General features: G+C 42.2%; 1 protein-coding gene across 2 annotated transcripts in view; it reads right to left on the bottom strand.

The window, feature by feature from the left end:
* Nucleotides 1-2,156: 2,156 nt before the first annotated feature.
* The window catches only part of tbc1d22a (TBC1 domain family, member 22a), a 109,035-nt gene continuing 87,344 nt past the window's right edge, over nt 2,157-23,847 (bottom strand). For both annotated transcript variants that reach the window (XM_070992450.1, XM_070992449.1), the window contains exon 14: nt 2,157-5,711. In XM_070992450.1, coding sequence (XP_070848551.1) covers nt 5,583-5,711 — 129 coding nt within the window. In that variant the 3' untranslated portion in view covers nt 2,157-5,582. The remainder of the gene's footprint in view (nt 5,712-23,847) is intronic.

Below are 23,847 nucleotides of genomic sequence, written 5' to 3'. Positions count from 1 at the left end.
GGAATGCAACCTGGCTCCCGTTTCTGTCTTCTGTCTCCTCCTTTCCTTCCAATCCTCTGACACACACGCACACACACGTGTGTACACACACACACACACATACACACACACACACACACACACACACACACACACACACACACACACACACACACACACACACACACACACACACACACACACACACACACACACACACAACACAGAGGGAAAAAGTCTCATTAACCAAGCTTGTGCTGCCATTTCCTCCAGAGGGATCAGACAAGAAGTGTCTACCTGTTAGACTGTGTGTATGGGAACGGTGTGTGAATACAACCGATACAATTAGCTACAAGCTTCACATCAGCACAGCTGTTAGCCATGGCCGACTCATTACAACGGCTAATGCATGTGTAGGATACACATACATTCATTACACACACACACACACACACACACACACACACACACACACACACACACACACACACACACACACACACACACACACACACACACACACACACACAAGATGTTGTGAAATAGATCAGATATATAGTTTGACTTTGACTGCAATTGAACATCGAATATTTAGGGATTCAGCAATTTCTCTCTGCTCACACACACACAGAGCAGTACTCTGCACACTCTAAGAAAAGACACACACACACACAACATGACGCCTTGTTCAAAGCAAGTTTGTCATATATAGGATTTATTTACACTTTCTATTTACAGATTTTTGTTTCAAAATCTTCTCTGTACACATTTTTTAAATTCAAGAACCACTACTCCTGTCACCCATACACTCTAGTATTATTAGATTTTTCTGAGTACTCAAGAGGCAAAGGACATAGGGGAGGATTTTTTTTTTTTTTTTTTTTTCCAGTTTGGTTTTCATAAATATATTTTCATGTCTGGAGAAGTAGAGCAAGAAAAAAAAAAAAAAAAAAGAAAAAGAAAAGAAATGAAAGCAGCTGAAAATGTTTCTTAAGGATACCCTCGGCAAAATGTTTGAAGTGTGCCTGTGCGTGTGTGTGCGTGTGTGTGCGCTAATAGAAAAAGGGCTCCAGCCAGATACCACCTTGGCCTTCATCACCATGGAGACGTGTATGTGTATGTGTATGTGTTTGCTGAGGGACAGTGTGTTACAGGCAGGCTAACTTGATACTGGTAGCAAATGTGTGTTTTTTTATGAAACCAGTTCTGTCCAGTCTGAGGTTGCAGCTACTTCATGTTAAAGGGAAATGACTGCATATGGCGTCACAGCAAGGAGGAGGAGGAGGAGGAGGAGGAGGAGGAGGAGGAGGAGGAGGAGGAAAAGGGGGGTCAAGCCTACTCTGTTTGCCCATGACTCTTTCTCTCTCACACACACACATGCACGCGCGCGCACACACACACACACACACACACACACACACACACACACACACACACACACACACACACACACACACACACACACACACACACACACACAGAGAATACACTGTCAACCTCCAACATTATTTGTTGCCCCAGGCATCCCTGGTCGCCAGTGGCATCACTCCCCCCCCAGTGTTCAATATAAATGTGTGCAATAAGGCAACAGAACTTCTTGAAAAGTAGGGCTTTGGATAATAAATGGGGCAATAAATGACCATTCATGAATCCCCGCCTCCCTTTGGGTGCGGTTGCTACACCTGTCGAGCTTTCCATTCTGAGCAGTTCGCAATGACAGTGGGGCAGATTTCTCACTTTCAATCCTTAGTCATTTTTTACGCAGTGGGTGACTGATTTCAGACAAATGTAGACAAAAGCAGCTTCTCATTTCTAAACGATGACCCGTGAACTTGCTGTTGGTGGCAGATTTAACGTATAAGACGTGTAAGATATATAAGATCTAGCTAACGTTAGTCCAGGAATTGATTCAAAAGCAAACTTTTTGATGTTTCCAGCTGACTCTTAAATATGCATGTGATGGCTACGTAAATGAAACTGCGCTAAAAGATGGAGTTCAAAGTTAAATGTCACAAGCAAAAAGTTAGCATCCTCACCAGCTGATGATCCACGTAGCAGACTAGCTAGTTACTAGCTGGATACTGTTATCAGTATGCTAAAAAAAAAAAAAAAAAAACGCAAAATGAGGAAAGTGTTGCTGAGTAGTTTATGGAGATAACTGTTTGTATTTCTGAATATTATTTTTTTTTTTTAGAACTAAAAAAAAAAAGGAATTTTGAATGAGGACTAACAAATAAATGGAAACATGGCTAAGGCCAACATTAGCCTCGACTCTGATACATCCAGTACTGGCGCATAGTGAGGAGATTATAAACACTGGCACTAGATATATTAGTTCCGAATTTTTTTTTTTTTTTTTTTTTCACGTAATCTATAACCGCACAACCTAATGTGAGCTAATGCTCTGCTCTTTGGCCTTGAAAGTAACCCTAGGTTATAACTGTAGGTAGCCAATTATAACAGCTAACAAATGCAGCAAACATCAAGTTTAATCTGTTCTTTACACTTAAACTCTTGGGTTTTTTTGGGTTTTTGGTGGGCTACAAAAACAACACCACCCTCTAAACACTTCAGTATCACCCTTGTGGACAGCCCCATGTGCACTGCTTCAACATGTGGAGAAATCAAAAACTCGACAGGTCGCTGTGTCAAGTAAAGGTTGCTAAACCTTGACTGGACAATTGTTGTTTGAGGGAGTGGTATGGCGAATGATCAGATTGCCAAGCTTGAACTATTAAATGCTATTAACTGAATTATCAATGAGTATTTTGAAACAGCTCATGTTGGTGGCGAACACACCCAAAAGCTAGACGTGCACAGATATTTTGTCTTTTCACAGCAAATCCAAAATATCATACTATTGCTTGCAGAAATCTGAAACCTTTTCAAGTTCATTTGAGGTCAAAAACATAACTAGGCTGTTGTCTCATGTCTCCAGAGTCAGGCACAACTTAATAGGCTTGTCATGTAAACAGCTTTAAAAAAAAATAAAACCCAGAAAGAAAAAGACAAATCTTTAAAATGCTGATTGAAAGAATATATCTCATACAAGAACGAGAGAGAGAGAGAGAGAGAGAGAGAGAGAGAGAGAGAGAGAGAGAGAGAGAGAGAGAGAGGAATAAGAGGAAAAAAAGGCTGCAGACTTTCAAATTAAGTGCAGTTTTTCCTTGTCAGAGAGCATGGGAGATGAGGGGCCTGTGAAACTGGTGCAGATTGCGTTAAAAAAAAAAAGAAAAAAAAGAACAATTTCAACGCGTGATCAAAGACTGACAGCTCTCACAGAAAAAGCGTCGAAACTTCCAAAGAAACACAACCCCGTCCCTCTCTCCTTCCATCTCCCCTTCACACACCTACGCACACCATCTTTGCAGGCTGGGGTGACAATAATGGATCCTGGCGGAGTCGCGACAGGAGGCTCCAAACGCTAACAGCTTTGTGTTATGTCATGAATGTCTGATTACCCTCCATCCTACCCACATTACACCAATATGGTGCTACTGACTTTGCATGTGCTCTACCTGAACAGAGCAATGTATGCAACAAAGATGGGGGGCGACCAGTGTTAAGCAGGGGGTCATGTGCACAAGAATAATACAGTTGTGTCTAAATGCACCTGCTCTTCTGTGCAGCTCGTATTTAAGTGTCAGTTTAATAACTGTCATCTGTTCAGCCTGTCATTTTTCCGTCACATTAGAGGAGTTCACACCAGTCGCAGAATGATGCTTCTCTTCCTATTCCATCGTGTTTTTATTTACAGCAAAGGGTCTGTCCCAGTTAGAAGAAAAGGGGCGATGGTGCACGCAGCTTCACCCTGGTTATCTATTGTTTTTTTATGACAATGTGGAGGATATGGAGATTGACAGATCCCGAAGCTGAGCGAGGAGAGCGCTTTGTATTGTCAGTTTGTCTAATGCATCTCCAGGATGTCACAGTCTCCGATATCTCTGATGATCTGCGCTGGATAAACTGGCAATCTGTGCAGCATACAAAGTTAGAACAGAAAACTTTGAGGTGCACGCTAGCGTAGAAGTTATTCTGTTAATCTCGCAGCAGCCTGGTGCCGGTTACACATGATCCAATGAAGAGAATCAGGATCAAATGTGTAATTGCTTTTTAAAGCCGCAAGACTTCCTTTAAGGTAGAGGCTGTTTTCATGTTTACAGGCAATAAAATTAACTGTCAGGGAAGGCCTTGTTGATAACGTATTGATAGGAATCACTCAAAGGAATGCACAGAGTACGGAGACTGCTGCTACTGGTGCTTTTGCCAAGCATGTCACACTTTTCATTTGTGGATGTCAAGTTATTTTGCACCCAGGAGAGGAAGGGGTGTGAGAAAACAAAGAAAGAATCAAAGAACAGATGTTAATTAAGGCAAAACTGTTCATTTGGATGTTTACTTCAAACACAACCGCGTGAAGAAGCATGTTTACTCTGAAATTTAGCTTCTGTGATAGACTTATTTTGACCCCATGCTGATGTGCATCTTTGTAGGTGTGTTTTTTTTCTCACTCACTAGCAAATGTGTGTGTTAGCATAATCTGTTAGCATGCCTTATTGAGCGGATTTTTAGCTCTCACCACTCATGCGTTAACATGTGTTCTGATCTGAGGTAGTCCTGGGTTCAAAGGGGAGGAGGAGTGGTTAATAGATAAGACGAGTCCCTTCATAAGCGGGTCGAAGGTCAGCGTAACAAGCTTACTCCTAATGGCGCACAACCTTCTGCGATGTCGATCTGACTCCTGAACTACTGCCTCTTACCACTGTTTGCTTGACACTTGAACACGGCGATGTGTCGGTGCGAGTGGGAGGATGGGGAGGTTGAATTGGTGTGTGTGGTTTAAGGAAGGAGGGAGACATGCTTCCGTGCACAGACTGACAGTCTCTCTCCCTCTCCCTCTCTGCAAAATCCCAGTGTGTCTGACGGGAAACAAACTGTGTCTCTGCTGGCACACAGCAGGAGAGGAAAGACAAGCAGGAGATGTGGCGTTCCTTTAGGTTGAGTTGTGACCAGGAGAGAGGGGGCTCAGATATGTCAACCATCCCGCGCCGTGCCCTTCTGCCATCTTTCTTTTTGCAAATGTGTAAAAAAACAAAAACAAAAAAAAGGTCACATTTTTGCTTCCAGGAACAAAAAAGCAGTATATTGCCATGATATTGGAAAAAAACAATTAGGAGAAAAGAACATTTTTCTCAGCCAGACTGAGCCCCCCCACCCCCCCAGCGGTGCTGAGCAACAGCTCATGGCCCTGCATCAGCCTGAGGTCGTACTCTGAGGCGCTGGCTTGAGCGAATCCAACTCCAACAAAAAGTCTGAGCTGATCAGAGAAAAATAAGAATTAAAAAAAAGGCTCCACATCAACATGTTAGAATGCTACACGGCACATCCTCTCAGTCATTGGTTGATTCAAATCTCTTAATAGCTGAAAGGCCCATTGGGCGATATGGGAGAGGGGGGTTAAGAAAAGGGGAGGTCCTTCCACGGAGGAATAGAGGCCTCTAAGTTCAGTCAACGAATGCAGGGCAGGAAAGGAGGAATAAGAGCAGGAGGAGCAGGAGGAGGACGAGGAGGAGGAGGGAGGCGGCTACACAGAGCCACGCTTATCATCTCTTGTAGTGGTTGGGCGCGTCCGCAAAGGCAAACTTCAACCTGTAGGCTTCAGCCAGCAGTACGCTCACTTCCTCGTTGCCCCAGTGCATTGTGGGAAGGTTTTGCAGGAGGATCATCAAACCCTGTTGGGGGGAAAAAAGAAAGAACAGACGTTTTAGATAAAAGCACATGAGGGCTGGAGAATTTGTTCAAATGGCAAAATGTATCCAGAGAGAGAAAGCATGTTCATATCAGGTATGAATGGTAGTTTAAAAAAAAAAACAAAAAAAAAACAACTACATAACCCAGAGCTCTGCAAACATATCCAGATGCAAAATATTAACAAAAGCTGTCGTTGAGTTTGGGATCCCACAAAGTACAGCCTTCGGTGCCTGGTACGTACAAGTGTAATGCTAGCGTAGCGGACAGGCAAAGTTCCACTTGTTTTCTTCCTCTTCCTGTGTGTTTGAGCGTGACACAGATGTTATTAACTCAGTCAAAGTAGTTTAATGACAGCTGTGAGGGGGGAGGAGGAGGGAAAAAAAAAGATAAAGGAGGCGAGTGTGGGAGGGAGAAAAAAGAAAATCAGGAAGGAAAGAAAGAAGAAAGTGGGACTCAAGCCTCTCCCCAGATTCCTGTTCTGTACATTACTATGTAAGTAAGGAGACAAGCAGCAACACACACCCTCACACACACATACATGGGTTCAATCTCACAGACTAATGCCTCTCTCTCAAAGGAGAATGAGACTGGTTAGCAGTGAGACAGACTCTGTGTGTGTGTGTGTGTGTGTGTGTGTGTACATGCACACTATGGATCAGCGTCCCGGGAGCTTTCATCATCGAGGCTGAAATCATTGCCGTGACAACAGGGTTTACAACCAATCACGGTGTTGATAATCACATCGGAGGACAAATCACGTCGGGTCTTCTGGTGTCTACACTCATCTGACTCCAGAGCAGTTTGCCGCCGTCTGAGAGGATGTGACCGTGTTACAAAAAGTATTTTAACGCCGCTTTAAGTATTTGAATGTAATTGTGATGAACCGCGTGTCAGAGTGCTTCCCCATTTTTATGCACATCACACCGAAGCTTTCTACAAGTGCTGAGAAAGTCAAACTACACAAAAACTTTAAGTGGCTATACTCACAACAGCGGGCACTTTGTATTATTTTACCCTCCTACGTATTAAATTTAAGGTGTTTGGCTCCATTAATTTTTTTTTTTTCCCTTCCACGTTTTTAATGAGCCGGTGAGACGACCCTGATGACTTTTCAACAAAAAGCATTTGTATTCTGAGGGAGGGTGGAAAAGTACAAGTTTTCTTCAACTAATTAAGCTGGAAGCTGCCATCTTAGCCAGATTTCACCTCACCTCAGCCTTCTGAGTAACTTAAAGGTGAAAAAGTGCATTAACATAGTGCTTTTTTTAAAATCTTACCGACCACTTAAAGCGCTTTACAACACGAGCTGCAGTCACCTAATCACAGGCACACATTCATATCCTGGTGGCAGAGGCGACCGTGCAAGGTGCCACCTGCTCATCCGCAGCAATAACACTCACGCACCGATGGCGCAGCGTCCGTAAAAACAGCTGAATCTCCACTTGGACATATTTCTCATTTGTTGTTTCTCTTAGCTTAAATATAAGAGTAGACGGTGATTATTTTGTTGACTGACTTTCGTGAGCCTCGGGCTGCCGAAATGTGTCAAAAACCCTGCCGGCGTATTTCAAAAATTCACAGGCAGGGAGCGAGCAAAGCTAAAAATGCTAACAGATTTGGTCTCCAGTGTCATCAAACATAAAAACAGGAGTGCGTTCAAGAGCCTCCGAAATGCTGCTCCACATCACTCTCATCAAAATCTTACTTGTTAATTCAACCTTTTTTTTTTTTTTTTTTTTTTTTTTTACCCCCCTAGAAAAGATGCTCCTTTGACAAGAAGACCTGGACCTGGACTTTGAAAGGTTGACCTAATGACAACCCCCTTGCTTCAGAAAGACGCGCTTCTCTGAAGAATTTTCAGTCTGAGGGACGGAGAGCGGAAGAAAGAGCGGTGGCAGCCTGATCAGGATTCAGCATGCCTTTCTCTCATCTGTATTCGAAGAAGCACCGCTATCAGCTCTCCCCTCTCATCACTCACCCTCTCTCCCGTTCACATGCGCGTTCGCAATCCGACAATGTTGCTCACAGCTAAAGGACTGCATGCGAGCACGAGTGGGTTCGTGTGTTGCAAATGTGGGTTTACGTCGCATCTGCTCACGTGAAAACATGGAGATGGTGGGAAAAAAGAAGCGGGTTGTGTTTATGCGAATGTGTGTATATCGTAAGTATTCTGTGCATCACCGTCGAGCATCGAGTTCCTGGATGCCTGGGGCTAGACACCATGTACCTCCCTTACTGTACTTCACTGCCCCAGGCTCTTCAGGAGAGAGGAAAGCTTCTCTATGGAATAACAACACTGTATCCCGGCTACACATGACTTGCAGTGTTTTTTTAATGAATTTTGGATGCTTGACATCAGTGGATAGATTTGTTAATCGAAGCAGATGACTCAGAGGCTGCTGCTTGTTTTAAGTCAAGTTTTAGTTGACAAGAAATCTTAATATCTTAATCTTAATTAAATTGACTATTTCAGTCTAGTTTTAGTCAATGAACTGTTGACATTTTAGTCTTTTTAAGACATCAGATCATATTGAACATCTACATCATTTTTGCCATTTTCTCAAACTTATTTCAAGATCTTATATTATCCCTATCTGATGAAAAACAAAGGTTGACTGAGCGCAGCCTACATTATATAATACCGCCTCACTAGTTTGCTTAATAAAGTTTAAAAAAATAATAATACGACTCAAACTATCATGTCAGCAACCTGCCTCAGTATCTTTCTGGTGAAGCTCAATGTATCTCTTGCTTATTTGGAAACAGCTTAAATAACACAAGCTTCCATCCAGACTTCATATATATTATGTCCACTTTGTAGCATATTTTGGCCTCCACAGAGCTGGAGATGGATAAGTGGTAGGAGTGAAATTTACCATGTGCAACCGTATCTTTATAAATCAACAACAGGCACTAATTGCTATGCTACAGGAGAAGGACCAACCACCGTCTAATCAAGTGCTGCCTCGAGTGTTACAGCCGTTAGGCAACACACCCAAACAAACGACGTACACAGGAGCGCGCTCACGCATGCTCTGCCTTGCAAGTACACACACACACACACGCACAATGACTGAGGAGCTTCATTAAGAGCATATTTCTGTGTGGTAACCATCTGCTGGCTATCACTTCTGTTGGGCTAATGACTTTAATACGGTTTAATTGCATACATCTCGCTGTCAGGGTGGAACGCTGCACTCACTCCACTCCACACAGGTGGCAACACTCCACACTGAGAGGCCACAAGTGTCTGCGTGAATGAGTGTGTGTGTTTGCATGAGAAAGGGAAAAAAAAGGAATCTGTGCAATCCATGAAAATCAATGTATGTTTATGACGCGTTTGGGCGATGTGAGGCTGTGTATGCAATTAGGAAAGAGCATGAGGTGTAATTAAAGACTATGTGAGGTGGTGTATGCAGATGTATGCGTGTTTGTCACAGTGTGTCTCTCTGTTATGGCAGGAAATCAGCGAAAGAGATGATACAGTACATTGAAGGTACGGGCAAGACAGAAAAGGGAGACGAAGATGTGTGTTTGTGTGTGTATGGTATTTATGTAGCTAGCCTAGTTGCATGTGTGTGTTTGGGGGGGGGGGGTTTGCTTGTGGTTATTCAGGCATGAGTATCCATTTATCCCACAACACTAACAAACACATTGATCCACCATTACTATATACAGTACGCTCAAAAAAAAAAAAAAGGCATTTAGCTCTCCATCTCCTATGCTTGGCAAGGCTTAAAGTGGTTAATGGCTACTGATACTGAGGGGAAAGCAGATTGTCAATAGAGTCAGTGCAAAGGCTCTTTCTTCAAAGAGCGAATGGGATAACAAAGTGGCTACACACACACGGCCAACGCCGTAGAGCGGAATTTACTTGCATACAGTTATTGTTTTAACCTGCATCTGGCTGAGTTCAGCCGATTGAGCTGGATGACACCGCGTTATGCAAGCATGCGCGTTACGGATGGCTATTAGAAGAGCTGAAGCCTCAAATGGCATCAGAGAGGAACACCACTTCAGATGCTATTAACACAGTGACTGGAGCTATCTGCAATAATGGTGGCTTCTGCTGAACTCGTATACTTTTGCTAGCGCACAGACATAGATAAAACACACAATTAAAACCCTTCCTGTGACCTAAATAGTCTATTTGCTTGCAGAATGAGATGGTGGTAAGTGAAGGGAGTGCAATGAGTGTCCAAAGTCCTGCAAGGTGCCTTGCTGTCTTCCCTCCGGTGACAACTACAGCTCCCTGCAGCAAGCAGCGAAAGCCCTGGAGAAATTAACGGGGGAGGGATGACAGGTGTTGATGCACACAAACATGCCAACAGGCACGCGTTTGTGGCTAAATATGGCAATCATCTGTCGTAAGTGTTGTGTTTCTTTGACACGTATCATTCCAACTGCAGACTCCTTCAACGCGTCTTCATGAACTCACACATAAAGATGAGGTAGCGCGCACACACACAGTCACTGGCATGCACAAACACTCCAGGTTGCTGGTTGTGGTAATGGTGTTTTGCAGCACCCTGAGGTGCAATGGGCCTAGGCACTGCTCTGTCAGGGCCATTAGCTTTCTGTAGTTCGTATAATTATACAAAATGGGCACTCTGGCAAACAGTGGGTGCTAATGTAGGAGTGCGGCACCGTAGCATGTGAAGGTAAGAGCTGACATAGGATGGCACAGCCAAGCTGTCTTGTAAAAGGGTTAGCGCGTAAAAAAGCTCAGATTAAGACAGTGGCAGCACTTAAAAAAGCCCTGCAGTCGAGGATAACACACCTTTGCTGCAGCTGCACAGCATGTGTTACAGTGTAATGGCAGTAGGGGGTGCTCAGGTTACCCACAGCTTTATGCAGGTAAACCGGTGGGGTTGTAGCCTGTAGGGCTTGGGGTATGCGTCACGCTGTAACACTGCATTCTGGTTGTTCGGGACAGAATTCGCTGTGGTCATGGTTTGGCTTGGTTATATGCTTTGACATCACCAATCACTGCAGGTTTGGACGGACTTTATAAAGTGGCGTACATGTTCAGAAGCCTACAGCTTTAGCACCTGCATTACAAATACAAGTCTGGCTGTAACATGTACACTGTATGCTCCAGGAAAAAATGAAGAGTCATTCAAATTAAACCTACTGTATTTGTTCATTCATGAGAGAGATTAACAGCTGCCTGTAGGGAAAGTCTGAGGGGTCTGAGGAATGCAGAGCCTTCTGCATTTTCACAGCAGCTTTCCTTTCTGATTTAATCATTAATTCTATCGCTCCGAAATCATCTCATGCCAGTCAACATAAATAAAGGTTAATCACAACAGCTGTGCTGTGTCATCAGCTGTTTTCACTAATAGCGACTGTTCTCAGGCAGCTGGATTTATGATTTTGTTCTTATCATTTTATGTTTGTTTGTTGTCAGGCAGTGGATCAAGTATGAAAAAGACATGTAAATGTGGCTTAAAACTACCTAATGACAAGTAGTCATTTCCAAGCTGCTGCAATGTGAAAGAACAAAAAGGATCGGGTCACCGTCGCTGTCCAAGGTGCTGAACCTGGCATGAAGAGCTGCTGTGCTACTGTGAAGTCATTTCTGCCTTGGTTCAGCACCTTGGATAGAGACTCCAAAAGTGGGAATCTGCAACCCCAAGTTGGGGCTTCATGTATGGGACTCCATGGATGTAGGTGAGCTTCTTAAGTACTGCACTGTATTGTTTACACATTCATACATACTTCATCCAGCGGAGATGTATTCCATTGTTCTATGAGTGGGCCTTTGGTGCAATGTTCTCACATTTGGCCGGGAAGCTCAGCTATCACACGTCAGCTGTGCCCTGCTATGAATGACTGATCAGCATTTTGCAAAATATTCTGTCGAACTTTGCACAATTTTCATGGAAATAATGTTGGTTTACAGCCTAGCATGAACAAAAGAGTAAAAAAAAAAAAAATTCAAGTAACAGTGGCAGTGTAGAGATATGGGTCACCTGCAAAATGTTGCTGAAATAAAGAGTGTCTCAGCTCACACGGTGCACTCGCAGAGGGGAGGAGGAAGCATAGTTAGCGCTGAAATACGATGACACGTGCAATAAAAGACATGGTTTTAGGAAAATTAATATTTGAAGCTGGCAGTCTGTGCTTGCCTTCAGCATGTATTAATCCCCACTCTGCCATGTAAAACAGATCTATCGGTACAGTAGGAAACAATAATTCCAGCCTGTGCTTACAGTAACAGATTATGAGTACAAACAGTATAGAGTGCTTCCCCCGTAGGATATGAAATACAGGAAGAAATTCAGAATTGATGCTGTTTTGGGACTCCTCACTACATACACATCTAGTCACAAGTCATCATATTTGCCAATGAACAAAGAGGGAAACAGCTAGCTGGTTCTGTGCAAAGTTAATACAATGAAGGTACCTAAGCTAAGCTACCTAGCTGCTAGCTGTAGCTTCATATCTTGCATAGAGACATGAGCGTGGTGGTGATCCTCTCATCCAACTCTCTATAACTCTGTCCATAATGTAGTACCACTCCTTTACAAAATGCAAATCAAGCCAATTCAATAGTTTTTGCTGTCTGGATTTTTCATGCAGCCCTGAAAAGCACACAAAAAAAGAATGTCTAAATAAATCTGGTCAATTTTCTCAATTGACATTCATGTATTTCAAATGTGCTTAATGTGCAGCAGATCAGCGTCAGTCCAAGACTGCGTCAACCAAACAAATTCAGAGTCCTGCAACATCCTGTTATAAAAGGGAAATGATAAGGAGACATGTGGGATGTGGGCACAACCTTCGGTGATTTAAATACTGTGGAAGTGTGAATAAGATTAAAGCCTGGGAGAATAATGACAGACTGGTTGAGAGCTTTGAGTGTGCATGAAACCACAAGTGTGGGTGTTAGTGTTGAGGTTAACATTTGGATACTCCAACCCTGACTGACACCTCACAGAAATAAGTATTTGATTCCGAAACTAAGACATAAAAAGGGTAAATAGATATTCTGTGAGAAAAAACTTGGATTTCTTTGCTCACCACAGTTTGACGCTCACAGTCTGTGGACATTCGCTGGCACCCATTCTGTAGCAGCCAACGCCTGCTCAATGACAAGTTCATAACCTCGGGAAAAATGCAGCCAGAAGCAATCTAAGTACTAAAACAGTTGTCTGTGCTTCCTGTGTGCACCGAAGCATTTACAGTGAAATTTCACTCTGCATGAGTAGTTTCACTTTGCAGCACGTACTGTACAACTTCAAAGTTCAAGAGCGGTCGATACTCAACCATTCCTGCTTTGACCATTGCCGCCCAAAATCTGCCAAATGTTCTCGTTTTCACACTGTTTCAAACAAGTAAAAGTACTTAAGGAATGCATGAGCCAATCTACTGCAATGAATTTCTGTTGTCTATCCACGGTTGTTGAAAATCATGCAAAGTGCTCCTCAAAATTGCCAATATGAACAGTTCAATGGGCAGTTCACTACGAATGGGCTCTATGAACTCTAACATGCTAAATACTACAAAGGAAAATAGTGCCTTAGCAGTTAAGTCCAGCCGTCACCCACTGCCAAGTTCAGAAAGGTTAATGCCACCCTCATCAACAGTTCACGATCCCTGAAAAAACCCCAAAAAACCCCGGAGCAGAAATGCCTCAGTTCTCGCTATGACTACATATAAGAGCATTTAAATTTAAAATTCAATATTTATGTCTCAGTTCATGACCCAGCCCGCTCCAAAAAAATCTCCTTTCTTCTCTTTTTCAGAAAAATCTATTTCTCCCTCTCCTCCTTGCGCTGCTGTAGTCTGTTTATTCCTTACAAGCGGGTCGATATTGCTGTTTATTTGGCATTTCTGTGTCTTAACTGAGTTGGGGGGGGGGGCGGCCTTATGCGCTGACAGAGCAACTCCTGCTATTTCGTTATCTCAGGGCAAAAAAGCCCTAAAACCCTGACTCTTCCTATTTTTTTTTCTCTTTATTGTGGATAAACTTCAGCCAATGATTATGTGGGTAATGACACTCAGACAGCGAGCTAATCATCCCGCACGCGATTGTTTTAAGCTGATGAATGCTTTTCGAAGACTCCTAAACTGATCAACAGAGCAACAACAGCTAATATGCAAACACATACAGTGCTGTGAAAAAGTATTTGCCCCCTTCCAGAATTCTTATTTTTTTGCATATTTGTGTCCGATCATCACACAAATTTTAATATTAGACAAAAATAACCTGAGTAAATACAAAATGCAGTTTTTAAACCATAATTGTATTTATTAAAGAAAAAAGCTATCCAAACCTACATGACCCTATGTGAAAAAGTAATTGCCCCCTGAACCTAATAATCTCAATAATATCAAGCGTTTGCGATAACTGGCAATGAGTCTTTCACATTGCTGTGGAGGAATTTTGGCCCACTCCTCTTCACAGAATTGTTTTAACTCAGCCACATTGGAGGGTTTTCGGGCATGAACTGCCCATTTAAGGTCACACCACAGCATTTCAACTGTCTGAACTCCGCCATTCCAAAACCTTTATTTTACTTTTTTAAGCCATTCAGAGGTGGACTTGCTGGTGTGTTTCGGGTCATTGTCCTGCTGCATAACCCAAGTGTGCTTGAGCTTGAGGTCACGAACTGATGGCCGAACGTTCTCCTTCAAGACTTTCTGGTAGACAGCAGAATTCATGGTTCCATCAATCACAGCAAGTCGTCCAGGTCCTGAAGCATCAAACCAGCCCCAGACCATCACACTACCACCACCATGTTTGACTGTTGGTATGATGCTCTTTTTATCAAATGTTGTGTTCTTTTTACACCAGATGTAACAGGACGCACACCTTCTAAAAAGTTCAGCTTTTGTCTCGTCAGTCCACAGAATATTTTTCCAAAAGTCTTGGGGATCATCAAGATGTTTCTTGGCAAATGTGAGACGAGCCTTTGTGTTCTTTTCGGTCAGCAGTGGTTTTCGCCTTGGAACTCTCCCATGGATGCCATTTTTGCCCAGTCTCTTTCTTATTATTGAATCATGAACACTGACCTTAACAGAGGCAAGTGAGGCCTGCAGCTCTTTAGATGTTGTTCTGGGTTCTTTTGTGACCTCCTGGATGAGTCATCATTGCACTCTTGGAGTAATTTTGGTAGGCTGACCACTCCTGGGAAGGTTCACCACTGTTCCCAGTTTTCTCCATTTGTGGATAATGGCTCTGACCGTGGTTCGCTGGAGTCCAGAGGCCTTAGAAATGGCTTTGTAACAATTTCCAGACTGATAGTTCTCAATTACTTTGTATCTCATTTGTTCTTGAATTTCTTTAGATCACGGCATGATGTGTTTCTGTTCGAGATCTCGCATCCTACTTCACTTTCTCAGACAGGTTATATTTAAGTGATTTTTTACTTGAACAGGTCTGGCAGTAATCAGGCCTGGGTGTGGTCAGTGAAAATGAACTTAGCTTTCCAAAAAATGTGGTTAATCACAGTTGACTCGTGATTTAACAAGGGGGGCAATTACTTTTTCACATAGGGTCATATAGGTTTGGATAGCTTTTCTCCACAATAAATGAAATCATTAATTAAAAACTGCATTTTGTATTCATGTTTGTCTAATATTAAAATTTGTGTGATGATCTGAAACATTTAAGTGTAACAAATATGCAAAATAGTAAGAAATCAGGAAGGGGGCAAATACGTTTTCACAGCACTGTATTTCTATGCATCTACTCAATGGCGTGTCATGACTGATCACTACAGCCTTTACAAGCAGCTTTGGTCATCAAAATCATGCACCACAATAATTCAGCACACATGCAAGTTAGCTTGAAAGCAAACTTTAGCTGTCAGTGATGGAGAGCATGTGGGTGGAAGGAGAGCAGTGAAAGACGGATGTCACAGGAAAAGAGGCAGAATGGGGTGGAGGGCTCCATAATTACTTCCACCATATCAAGTCCGCTGCTTTCCTCTCATTTTTTTCTCCTCTCCTATTGTTTTTGCACAAATAGATTCATATGCCACATTGGGCACAGCACTCAATCAACGGGGTGATTATTAAAAGTTGTTTACCGGGGGGTGGCCTTGTCTCACTTTCTAAACTATTGACTACGGTGCCATCCATCAGAGAAGCTGCAAGCCCCTAAGAGGGTCTGCTCGATACACGCCAAGTTTGGGAGGAAAGTTAGAGGGGAGAAAATGAGGAGGTCTTGTCATGATAAATGGGTGAAAACGATAGAATTAATCAGAGGAGGGATCCAGCTCCTTTGTGGAAATTGCAAGGCAGTGATCTTAATGGGGACTTACTATTGCTCATGCACACATATGCAGTGAAGACTCTTATCGGGGCCTCAACATACCAGAACAAACATGCACATGATGGTAGACACACAAGCTCAAATTAGCAGCAATGAAACAATATTCAGAATGTTCAGATTTCATTGGTGAATACCTGAACACTAAAAGGCTTTTCCAAAGCATTGTTGGCTAGACTCTCTGCGGCGATTCATGTCTTTCAACATACAAAAGGACAGAAAGACAAATCTGAATGTAGAACGGATTGGAGTACAAACCAAAGTGTTTTTTCCAGTAGAGGGCCCTATGGACTACATGATTTACAATACTGTGCAGCATTTGTGTTGGCAGAATAAAACATTGAGAGTGACCAGATGTCCCGATTAAATCGTGAGAGTTCCAATTTTCAAGCATTTGTCCTGGCGTCCTGACAGAGGCACACTTTGTACTGATAATTAGACTGCATGAATTTTGTTTTTCCCTAAACAAACTTTTAAAAGACATCTTTGTGAAATGTGTCACAAGCAAAAACAATGACTTTATTAGGAGAATGGTTGAGGGAAAGTCGAAAACACAAAAACTAATCTCTCTCTTTTGTTAACATACAGAACAGCAGCAGGGAAAGCAGAAAGATGAGGCTGTGCCAAAGCCACAAACTAGTTAAATCACTGTTTTAGAAAAAGAAAGATAGAAAGAAACTCTTCATAGAGCTCATGAAGAAAGCTGGCAGTGGTTTGCAGCTACAGCCTCCCAAAGAACATAAAGATTTATCCATAGGCAGATGGGTAGAGTTCAGACCCTGACACGCAATTAAAAGGACCCTTACTCCACCATATGTGCATAACATGAGGATATTTTTCTATTAACATTATGTTGGAAAATAAGTTAACAGTGTGCAGTTGTTCCCCGTTATGTCTCGACAGAAAACAGATGGGCAAAACACAGCAGGGCAATTCACTGTATGTATTTTATGTTTGCATTGGTAGTTTGGTTTTATTCTCTAATAGCGCTTTCAGTTTTACAAATCTTTGTCGTTGCGCATGCAGATGCTGCAGTAACTAACTGATTTCCTCACACACACACACACACACACACACACACACACACACACACACACACACACACACACACACACAAGCAAAGTGTGTGCTTGTGTGTATTATTCCTGCGGCTTCATATAAAATATACATAATCACTGTCCCACCACTCAAGAAAAATATAACCACAAGAACAGAACAAAAACAAAATAGCCCTTTAATCAAACTCAGGCTAACTGGCAAACATTTGCCAGAAAGTAGAACTGAGAACTTTTCAAGCCAGAATTTGCGGTTTCCATCTTCCCTACAACATGAAAATGAATCCTAAACAAAGTTGTGCTCCCAGTCACGGTGATTGAAATAGTGCTGACATTTCCAGAACATGCTGGTTCCTCTGGAGTGCCCTCCTCTCCTTTATTGCCGAGGCAGCCTAACCCAAGGCGTTCTCCACACATAACTGATCTGAGGACAGACGCTGACATTTCCAAAGGTCCACAGTTTTTCACACACCATTAATTAAAGTGAAAACAAACCTTTGTCTCCCTCTTTCACTCTTCCACCTCTCACTTTCCTTCCTCACTACAGCTCTCATGCATGTCTTAGACAAAACTGTAGTGACAGTGAGATTCCATTTACACACAACTAATAGCTTTGTATTCACATAAACGCTTGGCCTCACTTTAACGATTACGATGGGGACTATTCACTTACTAATGAAATCTCAGGGATGTGCTACTAGATGGCCCGGATCAAGAGGTTCCACTGATTGCTGTGAAAACAACACTCCTGGTTTTGTTTGCGAGTGGACACACATGTGGGCATGCCCTTGCGAGTCTGCTGATTAACCTCAGTGCTGCTTGAGCTGAGACGTAACAAATAAAAAAAAAAACATAGAAAATATAATCCAATACCCATGAACATGCTCAACACATAGACATCTTACATGTTAGACTCACTGTTCCCAACTATCTGTAACTCTTTTTGGACATTTTATGTGAAAATGACCAATTTATTGAGAAAACAGTGTGCATGGGCAGGTGGAATGTTAGGTGTTACAGGTGAAAACAAACAGATTAATTATTGACATTTGTAGGGGAGATATCTAAGTGAGCACCCAGCTGTGTGAATCAACTTGTATTAAGGGGAGGAACTAATATACACAATCTGCATCTTAATTGTTATGATGCAAGAGCAGGCAACATGCACTATATGAAAATAGACTATGAAGCATGAGATGTGTGGTGAGCATAAAATATGTCAGTGCAGAGGGGGTCTTTCCTACGTAAGGGTCCTCCTCTGATAAAACATGGTGACATGGAGAGAATATGGCCTGTGCACAGCATATATGGGCCTTTCAAAGCTCTGCATGGATGTACTGACTGTCAAGAGAAACAGCATTTCTGCTGCACGCGCACAAACACTGCCGACGTCAAGGCATGAGAGCTGAAATGCATCATATACACTGAATAATATGTGAAAATTGTACAGGCCTTATTTGAACAAAATGAAATTCAAAGGCTAGTTTCAGGCAAAGACACAACTCTGCTCAAGCATGAGGACATATTGTAATTGTTACACATGAGTAAAATGAACTTAAGCTGTCATAACTGTCCATTCTCAGATTTCCAGGCTGAGGTACAGCTCCAGAATCAAGCAGCTCCACATATGCAGGCTTACAGACCAGAGTGCAGAGTGGCAGTTCTGCTTTGGCCCTGTTGGCTTCTGCATGTAGCACAGACTAATGGGAAATGGCGCTGACTGTGCTGGCCCTCCGAAAAACAGCACATACCCGCATAGTATCTCTCCGCTTGGCCATTACCGTGCGTTGTGGATGAGTGTCCAAAATAAATGTGTGACAGGCGAATATGAATGTGTGGATATTGTTTGTGTGCATGTTCAGGTTGTTGTTTCTCTGAGCATATGGCTTTGAGTGGCAGAGAAAATGCGTGAAAATGTGTGTGTATGTGTGTGTGTGTTGGTGCATATGCTAACTTATCCATGCAGTCCAGGCTTGCAGTTAGCAGTAGTGTGCTAGCTGAGGTGGAACGGTGGAAGGCAGATTGCTTGGGGAGTGCCACACTCCTCCTGCTTTTCATTTAGCAGCTTAACCAATCCAATCCCACAACCAGAAGAGGAGATTCACAGTTACTCTCCTTACTAGGTCTGATAACAATGCATGAATTATCCTTTTTAAATTACTTTCTGCATGCAATTTTTAATTAAAACTATTAAAGTGAATCAATCATTCGTGTTCCCTCTTTGGACCCAAAGCATGTATCTTGCCAGCAGTCTGTCATACATGGCTGCTCCTCGCATTCTACATTTTACATCAAAGACAATTAGCTCACACTTTTATACTGTGAGTGAAGACACTGCAGTCAAACTTAGAGAGTTATGTATGTCAAGTAAAGCAACCTTGTTTTTAAACATCGACACAGCTTTGAGAAGTGGTGAAATCTGTCACAATGTGTTATGGACAGAAGAAACAAATGCAGCAACAGCAAAGCAAAAAAAAAATCAATCAAAACAGTCATTTCCAGAAAACAATAAGCTGTTAATGTTATATTGTGGCTAACTAGCTGCTACAACTCTAGTTAGCCTCCAGGCCTGAGGAAATTGAACTAGCAATTCAGTGTAATAATGAGTAGATTGATGAGAACAGGTTGGGAACCTTTATTATACTGCTGGAAGCGTGTGTTGTTTGAGTGCATGCAAATTCGAGGCCGGACCGATTTCACATTTCGGATCGTGTTGCGAGCATGTAAAAATGTTTTCCTTTTCACTTTCAAATTTGATGTTTAGCAGACTATGTTTAGCATGTTTGCCATCTTACTAAAGCATGTTAGTATGTTAACATAACACACACTCCAAGTGCAGCTGAGGCTGGTGGACAAATTAAAGTGGACTAAATGACTGGGCTTGATGGAAAGTCAGGGCATCCCCAGCGGGTTTTAATTCATCCTGAGGGAACCATGAATGTCTGTACAACCTTTCCTGCCAATCCATTCAGATATCTCACTAAAAAACACTTCCTCATGGTGGGGAAACTTAGGATAACTATAGTTAGTAGGCTTCATTCTCTGGGGATCATGAATATTTGTAAGACATTTTAGAGCAATCCATCTCATGGTTGTTGAGATATTTCACTAAATGTCAACTTCCTGGTGGTGGTAGAGGACAAGTCAGGGGATCACCATGATCTTCATCTGTGAACCACGAATATCTGAGCAAATGTTGGGATATCAAACAGTGAGATCTGCAGACACCAAAGAAGTGAACCAAGTGACACACAGCTTGGAGAAGAAAGGGAGGAAGAAAGGGAAAGAAAGCGCAAGAAAAAGTGACAAAGAGATGAAAAGAAAGAGAGAAAAACAGTGAAATAAAACAAAAGATGAAACAGCAACAGAAATGTAGGGGTGGCTGAAAATCAGCGAGAGAGAGAAAGAAAGCGACCCGGCAATGCAGAGAAAGAATTTAGGAGAAAGAAAGGAAGGCATGAGAGGAAAGGGATGCCGTGAGGGTTGCTGGGTAAAGCATGTGGAGATAAGAGCTGTTCAACAGGCCCTTAAGAACCTGGCAGGCCTACGTTTGAACTCTGAGGCTCAGTGGATCAGAGGCAGAAATCTCTTGGAATTAAACCACTAAAGCTGAGAAGAAGAAATCTTTACTTTTTTCTCTTTCCTCACTGACACTAATCTGTTTCAAAGAAAGTACTTAGTAAATTGTATTATATTAGGTTGATCAATTTGTGAAAATGAACATTTTTCCTCTCGAAAGCACAAAACCGACAACACCAGCAAAATGTGCAAGAACATGCACATTCATTAAGAACTGCAGGCAAGTATGGGTTTTCTAAATTTAAATTCAGAGCAAAATGTACAACATTTGAACATAATTCCACATTTTTTACTAAAAATACATGAATATGAATCCAGTCTGCGACACTAACTGAGCCAGACATCATGCACACGCACACACAGTTGTTGTTCCATAATTTCTGGGAACACTAGACTTACATTAATTTCCTGGAGACTTACCCAAACCATAACCATAACCACTACTTGTCTACCCTAACCCTGACACTAACCTTAACCTAACCTGAACTCCTGGGTCTTGTGTTTTGTCCCCGTAAGGAAGGCGAGTCCCGATAATGTGACTGATATACAGTATGTCCCCACAACATGAGTAATACATGGCCCCACACACACACACACACACACACACACACACACACACACACACACACACACACACACACACACACACACACACAGAGGACATCTGTGTTCCATTAAACACAGACAACAGACTTGAGAAGACATAAACAAATAGGCGATGAGCTCATTTGCTGTATACTAGGCAGGGGAAAATGCCAGGATGACATTTGGCTGTGTCTGTTTATGTGTTGGTATGTGTTTTTGAGTGTGTGTGTGTGTGTGTGTGTGAGTGTGTGAGTGAGCGAATTAAAGGGTTTTTGGGGGGGCATGGAAGAGAATGCTCCAGAGGGTGAAAAAAGAAACTGCGGCATGACTGTTGTATTGATGGAATTAATGCCATTATCCTAAATTTATCAAGACAACAGGTAGAAGTCATTTCAACAGAGATGAAGTCTGGAGTTTAGGAAATCTCCTGCATTCTGTGAGAAGTATATACTATTCCTACTGTGTAAAATACTTCTTTATTTAAGAGTCTGGAGCCCTGCACAAAAGCTCGGACTGTCTGTGGGGTGTGTGTCTGAGTACATGTTGGAGAGAGCCACAGAGGACCTGGGTTCAATCTTTTGAACTTAGTCCAACAGTGAAGAAACATACCAAAACAAGACCAAAAGTCTTCAGCCATGCCGGTACGCTCACAGTGACAGTGTTCACATGCTGATGCTAAGCACGTAAAGTTCACCATATTAGTTTTACATGTTAGCGTGCATCCATTTGCTAATTGGCACTACAGTCGTTAATATTCATCAACTGGGGACCATGAATGTCTGAACAAAATAGATATTTTGAGATTCATTTTGCCTTGTGTATTCTTTTTTGTATATCTTTGTATGTTTTCACTCCGTTCTGTTTGTTACTGTGCTGTTATTTTGTTCCGACCTGCCGAGGGACTGCATGTGCGAATTAGCTTGACATAATAATCTGGTATGGTGCATAAAGTGATGTTTCTTTTCAGCTGTACGCGGCTCTTTTAAATAAATGAATAAATACATTTTAGTCTGGACTCGCAGATAGACTGACATTGCCAACTCAAGAACAGGCAGAGAGGAGGAAATTATACCTGCATAGATTAGAAGTGTTTCGCTTTGTTTTTCCAAATGATGAATATTTCCATTTTTTAACACGAAACACATTTTAGTGAGGCTGTTTTCAAACCATCTTAAGGTTCTTCTGACAGGGAATCCAACAGAAAGTGGCAATCTTGTTTGAGCACGAACTTGAGTGTGAGAAAAGGGGAAAGTGGAGAGAGGGTAAGAAGAGTATGAAGGAAGATGACTCAGTTGATGTCTCATCTTCAAACTCCAACAGCCCCCAGTGTCTCACTCGGTGTGTGAATCAGCTTTAATCAACTGGCCTCCATCTGAAGCACAGGTTCTTTAGAACTGGAACCCTCTGACTGCTAACGCTTCTGAAGACGTCTCCTGATTTATTGCATGGTGGGAGAGGCATAAAGATGGAGTGGCCCCCCTTGTATTAGGTGTAATTGTATTGGTTTTGTCCCTCTTTTCTTCAATGTAAGCACCAGAGGGGAGCATCAGCGAAGCTCAGATGTGCAGGACCTCTGAAGTGCGAAGAGCTATTTCTCATTAAAGTAAGGAATAATATAACTCGACTCGGCAGCGATTTTAATAAATAAAAACTAGCACAATGGCAAAAGTGACAAGGCTCGCTACTGTGATCCGAGGTGTCATTCAGAGCAATTGGGAAACTGCAATTTTGAGATTTATCGTGACATGTTTTGAGAATCTTATTAATTCTTACTAATCTCTCATTTTGAAAAAGCATTGTTAACAAATGGCAGTGGAAGGAAACCCAACTACATTTTCACTCGATACATTAAACACACTGTCAAGAAATCCTCACTGATCTGTGCCTCTGGGCATTTCTTATTGTTGTGTCCATTTCAAAGGGTAGTTTTGCCTTTCAGCCTCAAGCGAGTGCAAACTGCAGCCCAGTGCACACTCTGCTTTAATTAATCATCTGTAACATTGTTCAAAATAAAACTCTGTCTTCGGAATAATGACACAGGGGTATAATATTAAATAAAAGTGCGCCACAACATAAATGTTCTCTCAATAAAACAACTTTTTTTCCTTCCGTTGCTCTTAAATTTAATCTGTTCTTACTTCTTCTACCTCTCATCCTACTGTCTCATTACCTCCCTCTACGCCTCCTCTTTTCCTCAAATGTTCATGAGGATGGATACTTTGCCCTTGGCGCATAACTTGGTAGTCTGTACGGCAAGTCAGGAGAGAGTAAAACTATATGGAGCTGGGAGAAATGTGTGCTTGCATTCGTGTAAGGTAACAAGGATAATACAAACGGCCACGCAGTGCATGTTTTACACATTATGGTCGGTGTTGGTTAACTGAACTCAGTACAGCAGGTCTGTTTGGACAAATGACTAAAATCAGGTATTTTCCTTTCTTCTTCTATTTAAGCTTTTCTTTAAAAAAAAAATGTTCCTATTAGAGAGCAATGAAATGAAGAGAGACGTGAAAAAGAGCAGAGGAAACTGCACATGAGATGCAAAGTGAACCACCGATGAAGAAACTTAAGAAATAATACGGATAAAAGAGCAGAGGAAGAGGAAGAAATGTGAAA

Source organism: Chaetodon trifascialis, chromosome 22 (assembly GCF_039877785.1).
Source record: "Chaetodon trifascialis isolate fChaTrf1 chromosome 22, fChaTrf1.hap1, whole genome shotgun sequence".
Taxonomy (NCBI): Eukaryota; Metazoa; Chordata; class Actinopteri; order Chaetodontiformes; family Chaetodontidae; genus Chaetodon; species Chaetodon trifascialis.
The sequence above is the reverse complement of the archived record's forward strand: the minus strand, read 5'-3'. Positions and strand labels throughout refer to the sequence as shown.